Here is a 13324-nt window from a genome sequence, read left to right as displayed (position 1 = left end):
ATGAAGTACTGATACGTGCTACAACATGCATGAACCTCTAAAACATATTAAGTGAAAGACACTAGACTCAAAAGGTCACATATTGTATGATTCCTTTTATATGAAATATTCAGAATAGATAGATTTGTAGAGAGAAAAAACAGACTGGTAGTTGCCAGGGACTGGGGAAGAGGAAAATGGAGAGAAATGGCTTAGTAGGTAAGGGGTTTTACTTTGGAGTGATGGAAATGTTTTGAAACTAGATTGTAGTAGTTGCGCATTATAATAAATGTACCAAGTACTACTGAGTTGTTCACTTTAAAATGGTTAATTTTATGTTCTGTAAATGTCATTTATTTGGAAAAAATTTATTTATTTGGAAAAAATAGGACTTCTGTTACCTTTTTTATCCTTGTGTTAGAGTAGACTTAAAATAATTTTCCAAGAAAAAGTTTTAAATCTGCCTACATTTACTCTGTTGGCTTTATCCTCATACATTGTCCAACAGACTAAGCTCTGGTTAATTTCCTGAATTTTAAGAAGATGCCAACAAGCTCCCCTGCCTACCCAAAAGTCATACAATCCTGCCTGGAGAATGTATACTCCTGGAATCAGACAAAGAATAAAGCCTTCCAAACTCTACCATTTAATTTATATTTAAGAGTTTATTTAAGGCCAGGTGCAGTGGCTCATGCTGTAATTCCAGCCCTATGAGAGGCCGAGGTGGGTGGGATCACTTGAGCTCAGGAGTTCAAGACCAGCCTGGGCAACATGGCAAATCCCCATCTATACAAAAATTACAAAAATTAGCCAGGTATGGTGGCGTGTGCCTGTAATCCCAGCTACTCAGGGGGCTAAGGTGGGAGGATCACCGAGCTAGGGGAGGTTGAGGATGCAGTAAGCCATGATCGCACCACTGCACTTCAGCCTGGGCGACAGAGTGAGACTCTGTCTCAAAAAAAAAAAAAAAAAAAAGAGGTTTAACAGAAATGAAGTCAGCCAGGCGTGGTGGCTCACACTCGTAATCCCAGCACTTTGGGAGGCTGAGGCAGGCAGATCACCTGAGGTCAGGAGTTCGAGACCAGCCTGACCAACATGGAGAAACCCCGTCTTTACTAAAAATACAAAATTAGCTGGGCGTGGTGGTGCATGCCTGTAATCCCAGCTATTCGGGAGGCTGTGGCAAGAGAATCGCTTGAACCTGAGAGGCGGAAGTTGTGGTGAGCCAAGATTGCGCCATTGCACTCCAGCCTGTACAACAAGAGCGAAACTCCATCTCAAAAAAAAGAGAAATGAAGTCTTCAAGGGTAAGACTATAAGATATTAAGATAGCATTGTGTTTAGCATACCTGTTCCCAGTAACTATTGAACAAAATTTTTTTGTCATACATTTAGCCTACATCTTCAGAAAAAGCTGGGGGAAACCTGCTGGTATACTTATAGAAGTACTGTGTAAGAGTTCTACAGGTCTTCTCATATCTTTGCATTTGGGGGTGAGATATTCATTGGATAGGACAGGGTTCAGCAAGCTCTGACTCCTACAGATCACATCTTGTCCACAACCTGTTCTTGTATCTGTTTTTAAATAGTTGAAGAAAATCAACAGAATTGTATTTTGTGACATGAGAAAATTAGATGAAATCCAAATTTCAGTGTCCATAAATAAAATGTTACTGAAGCACAGTCATGCTTAAATTTTAATGTAGTATTTGTAGCTGTTTTCCCATTACAAACAAAATTGAGTAGTTGCAGCAGAGACTCTATAGCCTGCTAAGACTCCTCCACAGAAAAAGTTTGTTGACCCTAGGTGTAGGCTATTGAAAGCATTGTGTTTCGCCTACTCAGTTCCCACTCCCTATATGTCACTAGCATCTTCCACTACAGTGACAACAAAAAATGCCTGGCTAAGTTTTCCAATGGCCCCTTGGGTGTGGGAGTGAGTGGGGAGGTTGGTGAGTTGTGCCTCTCCCAGTTGAGAACCAACACATAGTATGTGGTATCTCCTTTGTTAGTCTATAGGAGTCCATAAGGAATTTCTCTTAGGTCTCTGTATTAAGAAATGTTATGTTTCTTCTGGTGTGAGTCTCATAACTGATTGTGTTTCCTTTTGTTGAGACTTCTGGAAAAAGAGCCAAATGGTTGAAAACAGCCTGCCTGTCGTAGTTGTATGGAAATTTATATGATCTCTACTTATATATAGATGTTACCTTGACTACGGTTTATTTTCCTATCTTTATTTTCCTTTATCTGCTTTTTACATCTTTTTTTATATACCACTCTATTAGGTGCATTCTTTAAAAAAATTATTTTATTTTATTTTTAGAGACATGGTTTTTATTATTGTGTTGCCCAGGCTGATCTTCAACTCCTGAACTCAAGCAATCATCCTGTCTCAGCCTCCTAAGTAGTTGGGATGTAGATGTATTCTTAAATTGCTGTAAATCCTATTTGGAATGAGATTTAGTTAAATAAGAAATATTAACTGAACAACAACCTTAGTGAAGATTTTTTAATCTGAAATTTCACTCACAAATGCTACTTCCATCTATTTGAATTCAGATCAGTAATTATTAATAACTAGATGTTAATGGTGACTACTTGGTTTATCTCATTTAATTCCCAAAACAGCCTCATAAGATAGATAATGCTGTTACCAATATTTTATAAATAATTGACTTTTAGGCTGAAGTGGAGGGTCACTGAGCCCAGGAGTTTCAGGCTACAATGAGATATAAGCCTGGATGAGAGAGACCCTGTCTTTAAAAAAAAGAAAGAAAAAAAGAAAAGAAAAAAAGAGAAACTTGAGTTTAGAAAGATAAAACTTGCCCAGAGTGTCCCACATAGCAAATTATGGGACTGGGATTTAAAGCCATATAGTATAGACTCCAGTAATGATACTCTTAACACAGTACCTTATACTGGTTTTAAAAAGCATTTTTGGTGGAATTATTGCGTGGTTTGGGATTTGGTTTTTTTGTTTTGTTATGTTTTTGTTTTGTTTTTTTGAGATGAGGTCTTGCTCTGTTTCCCAGGCTGAAGTACAGTGGTGCAATCGCAGCTCACTGCAGCCTTGACCATATGAACTCAAGCGATTTCTCCCACTTCAGCCTCCCTAGTAGCTGCGACCACAGACACTTACCACCATACGCTGCTAGGCTGATCTCCAACTCCTGGGGTCAAGCAATTCTGCCTCAGCCTCCAGAAGTGCTTGGATTACAGGTGTGAGCCACCATGCCCAGCCAGAATTGTTTTTTTAAATGAAAATTTAATTTTAAAAAATAATAAAGCACATTAAAGTGGTATTAATAATAAATTTATTTTTTTATAAATTGAAATGTGTGTTGTTAGAAAGTCAGTTTATGAGATAAGTGAGGTTGTTTTGGTGACTGCAGCCTCTAGTTTATTTCTATATTTTTAGTTTGGCAGTATGGAGAAAATCCTCATTCATACCTACTTTGCATATGATAACAGTTAAAATCTTTATTGTAATACATGCTTACATTTTACAAATTCAAATATTATAGGAATATACTGCATAAAAGTTAAAGTTCTCCATAATTCCTAGTGCCCTCTAAAATAACCACTAACAACCTTTTTAACAACATGCCTTGCATTCTTCCAGCTTGAAAGAATAGTAAGTTAAAGTAGACTCACCAACAGATGAACATTCTGTAGCATAAATATAATCAGAGAGCTAAAATTATTAGTAATAATAGATAATACAATAGGATGTCATTTATTGTTCCAACTGATTTATGCTATGAAAAGGGCAGTTTGAGCAGGAATGTCTGTCTTTCCTGACATTTAATTTACCATCATAACATTAGTAGACTTGTACAGGTGTAGCATCTCTTCACTGCAGAAATAATTCTTTATGATGAGTGATACATTTCTTAGAAGTTAAAATGTGTGTATACAGAGATGGCAGAAGAATCTGTCTAGGCCTGCCTCAAACTGGGTTAATGTAGCAAAAAAAAAATTATCAGTTGGTGTTCCAATATGGAATGTAACACATTTTAGAGTGTATTTTTTTCTGTTGCCCAGAGTTGGAGAAGTTGCAGTGTCAAGATCATGGCTCACTTTAGCCTCCACCAGTCAGGCTCAAGCAGTCCTCCCACCTCAGCTTCCCAATCATGCACCACTACTCTCTGCTAATTTTTTATTTTTTTTGTAGAGATGAGGTGTCACTGTATTGCCCAGGTTGGTCTCAAACTCTTGGGCTCCAGCAGTCCTCCCACCTCAGGCTCTCAAAGTGCTGGGATTGTAGGCATGAGCCACCATGTTCAGCCTAGAATATATTTTGGAACTGACATTTTTATTCAAATAGGAAACACCTCTACCAGACCCTGGGATTTTTGTAAAATAGAGTTTGGAAACTATTGGTTAGGATTCTCAAGCATTGGTGGTTGTGTCTGTTCCAGGACCATTAAAGTTTTATAAACCCTATTTGTCAAACTCTTCAATCCTTAAATGTTTTTGTCTTATGGGATATAACTGTAAGAAATGGAATGACTGTTTTGTGAGATAGTAGCACCAGGAAAGCTGAATTTTGATTCCACTTTCTCTTTTGGTATCGTATGAGGTTCCTATTATTATTAATACCTACTCTTGTTTGAATCCCCAGAAGGGACCAGCTCTGATTCTTTTTGTATACAAGTGATTTCACCATGTCAGTGATTTCTAAAGACTTCATAACAAATAGTAATAAACCTTCTAGCAGAAAAAACAACAACAACAAAAAACCTGGCTGGGCACAGTGGCTCACACCTGTAATCGCAGCACTTTGGGAGGCCAAGGCAGGTGGAACACCTGAGGTCAGGAGTTTGAGACCAGCCTGACCAACATGAAGAAACCTCGTCTCTACCAAAAATACAAAATTAGCCAGACATGGTGGCACATGCCTGTAATCCCAGCTATTCAGGAGGCTAAGGCAGGAAAATTGCTTGAACCTGGGAGGTAAAGGTTGCAGTGAGCCGAGATCGTGCCATTGCACTCCAGCCTGGGCAACAAGAGTGAAACTCTGTCTCAAAAAACAAACAAACCAACCAACCTCAATGGGCCATATAAAGCAGCCTGTATGAGAGGAGTTATAGGTAAAATGTACTATTAAAATTTGAAAAATCTGCTTCTTACTGAGAAAAGGAAGTTTACCTTCTTCAAGCTCTAGACCCATCTGTTTTAGGCATCTTTGTCCTTTTTTCTCCATTCTTTTTTTTTTGACCGAGTTTTGCTCTGTTGCCCAGGCTGGAGTACAGTGGCATGATCTCGGCTTACTGCAGCCCCCACCTCCTAGGTTCAAGCGATTCTCCTGTCTCAGCCTCCCAAGTAGCTAGGATTACAGGCACCGCCACCACACTCAACTAACTTGTGTATTTTTAGTAGAGATGAGGTTTCACCACTTTGGCCAGGCTGGTCTTTAACTCCTGACCTCAGGTGATCCACCCTCGGCCTCCCAAAGTGCTAGGATTACAGGCATGAGCCACCGTGCCTGGCCCATTCTTTTTTTTTTTTTTTTTTCCCCCTTTTCTTTTTGAGACAGAGTCTCACTCTGTCACTCAGGCTGGAGTGCAGTGGCGTGATCTGGGCTCACTGCAAGCTCTGCCTCCCGGTTCACTCTATTCTCCTACCTCAGCCTCCCAAGTAGCAGGGACTACAGGCACCCTCCACCATGCCCAGCTAATTTTTTGTATTTTTAGTAGAGACAGGTTTCACTGTGTCAGCCAGGATGGTTTTAATCTCCTGACCTCGTGATCCACCCTCCTCAGCCTCCCAAAGTGCTGGGATTACAGGCATGAACCACTGCGCCCAGCCTCCCATTCTTTTATTCCACCTTCTCCATTTGTTTTATATCAGTTCCATTAGGCTCATCTTTGGTGTGGGTATGCAAAAATGTTCTGTCTCCACAGGTATGTGGTTGTGTGTATGTATATATACATTCACATTAACATATAAAAATATATACTTAATTATATTTTTATAAAATATGTATTATGTACTTTATAAAATGTAATTATATATTTTATGTGAATATTAAATACATATTTCATATTTGCCACTACGTTTTATTTTTATGCATTGTGTGTGTGTGTGTGTGTGTGTGTGTGTATTTATTTTCAGGGATCTGCTGATGCCCATCCCATGATGTTGGAACATACTGCTATTTTAATGTGAGAAATGAAAATAATGCTACTTAGCCATTAAACTGAAGAGTTTAGATTTAAGATAAAGCATTAAGATGAAAGATAGTGCAAAACATTTTGCCAACCTTGACTGAAAATTACCTTGATTAAACATAGCATATGTTTAAAGTAATACTTTTTGTCGGGCTCGGTGGCTCAAGCCTGTAATCCCAGCACTTTGGGAGGCCGAGACGGGCGGATCACGAGGTCAGGAGATCGAGACCATCCTGGCTAACACGGTGAAACCCCATCTCTACTAAAAAATACAAAAAACTAGCCGGGCGAGGTGGCGGGCACCTGTAGTCCCAGCTACTCGGAGGCTGAGGCAGGAGAATGGCATAAACCTGGGGGGCGGAGCTTGCAGTAAGCTGAGATCCAGCCACTGCACTCCAGCCCGGACGACAGGGCGAGACTCTGTCTCAAAAAAAAAAATAAATAAATAATAAATAAATAAATAAAGTATTACTTTTTTACATTACTCTAGAAATTCAGTGACTCTTTCACTGTTAAATCTAATGTATGAAGTTGCCTGTTAACATGCATACACGTCTCACCCTGCTGAAAGTAGACAAGTGAGTGCTTCTTACAACATCAACGGGCAGTTTTCTGAAAGTCATGAGTTCTCACCTTTAAAACTGTCAAAATCAAGCTCTCTTTTATACCTATAAAACTCAATATTGCTTGCCCTTCCTTAGGTAATAGTCCTTTGTGTATTCTAGAAATTGGGGGTTAGTAAGATACGAAGCTATAAAATTGGTTTGATGTTAGGTTTTTGAGATTGTGGAATACCATTCTAAAATGTTTAGATTTGTTCATTAGTCATTTGAGTGCCATTGAATATTTTGATTGAATTGATTGAATAACTGGATTATTCTGAACTAAAACTTTTAAGAAGCTGTATTTGTTAGGGTGGTAATGTATAGGATCAAATTCACTGAAGAGAAGCTGAGGTTGGAAGACCAGCTAACTTTTTACTATACTATTTTGAGGGTGGGAAGCAGAATGAAAATTAATGTACGTGGTTGCCCTTTTTTTTATTTTTTATTTTTCCTGTTGTTTCTTTCAGGATCCTCTTGTTCATTTATCAGAAGATGTGATAGCAAGAACTTACAACATTTTTGCTATTATGTTTCGGTATGCAGTAGAAATATTAACCTGGGAAAAAGAAAGTGAATTGCCAGCAGATTTAGAGATGGTGTAAGTATAACCTGTTTATTCTTTGTGTATGAAGAACTGCTAAATTTTAACTTTAACACAACTAGTATAGGGCATAATCATTTTTTAATAATGAGTTTTTAGTAGAACAATACCTTGATTTTGTAGTTTTAAAACATGTGATCCATTTAATTGGTGGAGGTTTCTCCCTGTTTGGTTGGCTGGTTGGTTGATTAGTTGGTTTGTAGCCAGATTTAAGCTTTGTCGTAGCTCTAGGACTGGTTTCAGGCATAACCAGTTTTCTCTTTGATTGTATGATAAAATGATAGATTAACTTTACAACTTTACTTTTTGTTTTGTTATATGTTAATATCATTAGGGAATGAACTCTTTGATATAAATGAGGTTTCTGGTTTGAATAAATGCTCAAATTCAATTTTAATCATTTTGATTCTGACTTTTAATAAAATGTATTCTACACTGTGCTTTTTTAGTGTACATCTACCATTTTTACTTAAATTATTGAGGTTACAAACTTGTGACCAGAGAACTGGATTCTGCCACAGATATATTAAGATTAGGGCTTTATTTTCCTTGTTAGTGTGCTTGTCTCAAACAACCTTCTTTCTTGCTTAGAAGTAAGACCAAGCTTGTTGGAATTAGTCGTAGTTTAGAATGAATACAAGCTGGAATAAGGATCTGAGGGACATTGGTTTTTTTTTTTTTTTTTTTTTTTTGCTTTCTCAGTTGTGTTTCAGATAAGTTGTAGGTTAAGTGTTTTCTAATAGAGTTGACCATACCTTTTTGGAAATGATGAAAATGACTTAGTACCTCATGATTTTTACTATAGTATTGTTGTTGTATAGTATACTGTAGTATCCTAGTCCAAATTAATTTCATTTGGGGACAGCATGGCCTCCCAACTGGACTGCCATGTACATTCTTAAGCCTTACAATTCACTCTCTACACTGCAGCCAAAGTGAACTTTAAGACAATTCTGATTATATCTCCTATCTCAAATTTTTTATTGTCCTTAGAATGGCAAAAATCAAAGTATATTATAAGCTGGCTTGGCACAATGGCTCATGCCTATGATCTTAGCACTTTGGGAGGCCAAGGCAGGTAGATTATTTGAGCCCAGGAGTTGGAGACCAGCCTGGGCAACATAGTGAGACACCATCTCTACAAAAAATTTAAAAATTAGCTGGGCAGGGTGGTATATGCCTGTAGTCCTAGCTATTCGTGAGGCAGGAGGATCTATCAAACCTGGGTGGTTGAGGCTGTAGTGAGCCATGATTGTGCCACTGCACTCCAACCTGGGCAACAGACCGTATCTCCAAACAAACAAACTAAAAAAACCATTATAAGCTGTTCAAGATTTCTTTCTCCAGACCAGACTAATGTCATACTAATCTCCCCCTTCTTCCTTATGCTCCATCTCCCAGTGTTTACCTTTGCCACCTTAGCACCTTTGCTTTCACCTTCCTCTGGCCCATGGTTTCTCAACCTTGGCACTATTGGAATTAGGGGCCAGATTAATTTTTTGTTATGGGGGCTGTCTGGTGAATTGCAAGATATTTAGCAACATCCCTGGCTTCTACCCACTAGATGCCAGCAGCACCCCAGGCCCCAGTCTTGACAATCAGAAGTGTCTCCAGATGTTGCCAAATGGTCAGCTATGAGAGATGCAGGGGAATTGCCCCCAGTTGAGAGCTACTGATAGCCAGTTCTGACTTTGGGTCTCAGATTACTTCTCCAAGAGTTCTCTGAGCTCCCAGGCCTGTTATACCCTGCTCTACCTTCTATTCTTGATAAAAACTTGTTTATACAGAGTCATATGTGCAATATGTATTTTGCCCACCAGACTGTAGTATCATAGAGCATGGGACCACAGGTGAATTCTTTACAGATATGTGTTCAATACCTAGCACATCGCATAGGACAAAGTAGTCTCTTAATAAGTCAGCCTGGAGCAAGATAATAAATAGGTAATTAATATACCATTAATATTTTATCCCACAGAGAGAAGAGTGACACCTACTATTGCATGCTGTTTAATGATGAGGTTCACACCTATGAACAAGTTATTTATACTCTTCAGAAAGCTGTTAACTGTACACAAAAAGAAGCTATTGGTTTTGCAACTACAGTAGATCGAGATGTAAGTAAATTTACTATGTTGATAATAAATTGAATTTTTTTTCTTAAAATTTCATTTGTCATGCCTGTAATCCCAGCACTTTGGGAGGCTGAGACGGGCAGGTCACAAGGTCAGGAGTTCGAGAACAGCCTAACATGGTGAAACCCCGTCTTTACTAAAAATACAAAAAATAGGCAGGCGTGGTGGCATGCGCCTGTAATCCCAGCTACTCAGGAGGCTGAGGCAGGAGAATCGCTTGAACCTAGGAGGCGGAGGTTGCAATGAGCCAAGATTGCACCATTGCACTCCAGCCTGGGCGACAAAGCGAGACTCCATCTCAAAAAAAAAAAAAAAATTTTTCATTTGAATATTGGCCCAAATGTATGTTGGGAATAAGCTATCGCCAGACAAAGTTTAAGAGGACATATAGTTATGAAAATGGAAATTATAGATGTCGAGAAGAATAAATGTTTTGTTCAAGGAAGTATATTAATGGCTTGGAAAAGTTAGCATAGCTTTGAAGGAAAATTTTAACTTATCAATGAATAGTATGAACGTTGTAAATATTGAAAATTTTAACTTATCAATGAGTAGTATGAATGTTGTAAATATATTAATGGCTTGGAAAAGTTAGCATAGCTTTGAAGGAAAATTTTAACTTATCAATGAGTAGTATGAACGTTGTAAATATTGAAAATTGATCAGAGTTGTTATATGCTTAAACATGTTTGTTTACTGGTTTAAAAGTATTAATATTGAATACAATATTTTTATAGCTTAATTTTAAATATCTTTATTTACAGGGGCGTAGGTCTGTTCGATATGGAGACTTCCAGTATTGTGAGCAAGCAAAATCAGTAATTGTGGTAAGTAATTTAAAAACATGCCTATATTATTTTTTATTAGTTTAAAACTAGCTTCATATTTCATCATTTATGAACATGTCTTTCTGCTTTTTCGAATGAAAATCAATGTTAACCAAAAACCGTGTTTAAAGATAATGTTTCTTAAATATTGCATTATTATTTTATCTAGTTTTAAAGCTGTGTAGGATTGATATAGAAAATGAGTATTTAGATAAGATATATTCGCATTTCTCCATCAAAGCAGTCTTAGAATGTTTTTTGCTTTTGTTTTGTTTTTAATTAATGGAATGTTCTGTTACTTTTTAGAAATTAAAGTGGCCTTAAGCACCATGATTATAATGCAAGCAAAGTTGTTTCTTGGTACTTTATGGCAAAATATATTCCATATCCTCATAGCAATTAGTGTATCATCTTTCTAAAAGCAAACTATTCTTCACATTTGGATTTATTTTTAGAAATTAGAATTTATTTTTCACCACTCCATGTAACTGAATTTTATGTAAATATTCTTTTTAAAAAATTATTTTATCTATCTTTTCTTTTTCCCTTTGAGGAGTCTCTGTTGCCCAGGCTGGCGTGCAGTGGTACAGTCTCGGCTCACTGCAACTTCCTCCGCCTTCTGGGTTCAAGTGATTCTGCCTCAGCCTTCTAAGTAACTGGGATTACAGGTGCGCATAGCCATACCCAGCTAATTTTTGTATCTCTAGTAGAGATGGGGTTTCACCATGTTGTCCAGGCTGGTCTCAAACTCCTGGGCTCAAGTGATCCACCTGCCTCAGACTCCCAAAGTGTTGGGATTACAGGTGTAAGCCACCACACCCGGCCTCAAATTTCTTTTAAATATATAAAGTAGTATGGAGGCCCCTATATTATTATCATTTTGTTGTTGTTGTTGTTGTTGTTGTTTTTGAGACAGAGTCTTTCTCTGTCACCTAGGCTGGAGTTTAGTGGCATGATCTCCGCTCACTGCAACCTCTGCCTCCTGGGTTCAAGCAATTCTTGTGCCTCAGCCTCCTGAGTAGCTGAGACTACAGGCATGTGCCACCACTCCTGGCTAATTGGTTTTTTTTTTTTGTATTTTTGGTAGAGAAGGGGTTTCCCCTGTTATCCTTTCTCCTTCCCTAGCAATAATTACTTAATTTACTTTTTTCATTCTTGTGCATTCCTTTATATTTCATATATTAAATATCCGTCAACATTATATAGATTGATTTGGGGGTCTTTAAACATTATATAACAAGATACATACTGAATATATTACACTGCAGCTTGCCTTTTCAGTGTTGTTTTTAGGTTTATCTGTGTTGGTACACGTTGCTGCAGTTCATTCATTTTTTTAAACATTGTATAGTATTTCATGATGATTAAACCGCAATTTATTCTCCTGTTGATAGACAATTAGGATGTTTTCAGTTTTTTGCTGTGACAAATACTCCTGCTGTGGGAATTGTTTTTTTTTTTTTGAGACGGAGTCTTGCTCTGTCGCCCAGGCTAGAGTGCAGTGGCCGGATCTCAGCTCACCGCAACCTCTGCCTCCTGGGTTCACGCCATTCTCCTGCCTCAGCCTCCCGAGTGGCTGGGACCACAGGCGCCCACCACCTCGCCCGGCTAATTTTTTTTTTGTATTTTTAGTAGAGACGGGGTTTCACCGTGTTAGCCAGGAGGGTCTCGATCTCCTGACCTCGTGATCTGCCCGTCTCGGCCTCCCAAAGTGCTGGGATTACAGGCTTTAGCCACCGCGCCCGGCCGTGGGAATTGTTTTGTCTCCTTTTTGCATAGATGCAAAAATTTCCCTACAGTATATACCAAGAAATGGAATTTCTGAGTTTTTAGGGTATGGACATTCTCAGCTTTACTAGATTTTGCCTAGTTCATCTCCAAAACTGTGGTACCAATATACTTTCCTACCAGCAGTGTATGAGAGCGCCCGTTTCTCCACATCTTTGTTAAAACTATATACTGTCAAATTTTTAAATTTTGCCAATCTGGGCCAGACACTGTGGCTCACACCTGTAATCCTGTAATCCTAGCACTTTGGAAAGCAGAGGCAAGAGGATCACTTAAGGCCAAGAGTTTGGGACCAGCCTGGGCAACAGAGGAAGACCCTGACTTTACAAAAAAAAAAATTAAAAAATTAACCAGGCATGATGGTGCGCACATGTAGTCCTAACTACTCAGGAGGCTGAGGTAGAAGGATTGCTTGAGCCCAGGAGTCCAAGGGTATAGTGAATTTTGATTACACAAGTGCACTCTAGCCTGGGTGACAGAACAAGATTTTGTGTTAAAAAAAAAAAAAAAAAAAAAAAAAAACCTGCCAGTCTGATGTGTGTGAAATTTCATCAGTCAAATTTGCATTTTCCTTGATTTTTAAATATCTATTTATTCTATTGGTCATTTAAGTTTTCTTTTTGGCAAATTTCCTATTCATATTCTAATTTTTTCTGTTGGATTGTCCTTTTCTTACTCATTTAAGTTTGTTGCGGTGCCTTTCATTGAGCAAAAACTTTAAATTTTAATGTAGCAAAAGATACATTTTTCTTTATAATTTGTATGTTTTGTGTCTTATTTAAGAAATTCTTGGCCGGGCACGGTGGCTCAAGCCTGTAATCCCAGCTCTTTGGGAGGCCGAGATGGGCGGATCACGAGGTCAGGAGATCGAGATCATCCTGGCTAACACGGTGAAATCCCATCTCTACTAAAAAAAAAAAATACAAAAATCTAGCCAGGCGAGGTGGCGGGTGCCTGTAGTCCCAGCTACTTAGGAGGCTGAGGTGGGAGAATGGCGTGAACCCGGGAGGCAGAGCTTGCAGTGAGCTGAGATCCGGCCACTGCACTCCAGCCTGGGCGACAGAGCGAGACTCCATCTCAAAAAAAAAAAAAGAAATTCTTCCTTAATGTTTCAACATATTCAATTTAATAATATATCAGAAACTGTACTTAACAGATTATCAAGTAGGGAGCAAACAATAAAATAGAAAATGGACAAAGGATATGAAAAGACAGA

General features: G+C 38.3%; 1 protein-coding gene across 4 annotated transcripts in view; it reads left to right on the top strand.

The window, feature by feature from the left end:
* UBR2 (ubiquitin protein ligase E3 component n-recognin 2) overlaps nt 1–13324 on the top strand; it is a 123315-nt gene that overhangs the window by 25495 nt on the left and 84496 nt on the right. For all 4 annotated transcript variants that reach the window (XM_026455484.1, XM_026455483.1, XM_026455486.1 and 1 more), the window contains exons 4-6: nt 7225–7355; nt 9337–9475; nt 10258–10320. In XM_026455484.1, the coding sequence (XP_026311269.1) occupies nt 7225–7355; nt 9337–9475; nt 10258–10320 (333 nt within the window). The remainder of the gene's footprint in view (nt 1–7224; nt 7356–9336; nt 9476–10257; nt 10321–13324) is intronic.

Source organism: Piliocolobus tephrosceles, chromosome 5, assembly GCF_002776525.5.
Source record: "Piliocolobus tephrosceles isolate RC106 chromosome 5, ASM277652v3, whole genome shotgun sequence".
Classification (NCBI taxonomy): Eukaryota; Metazoa; Chordata; class Mammalia; order Primates; family Cercopithecidae; genus Piliocolobus; species Piliocolobus tephrosceles.
This window is presented reverse-complemented; position numbering and strand designations above follow the sequence as displayed.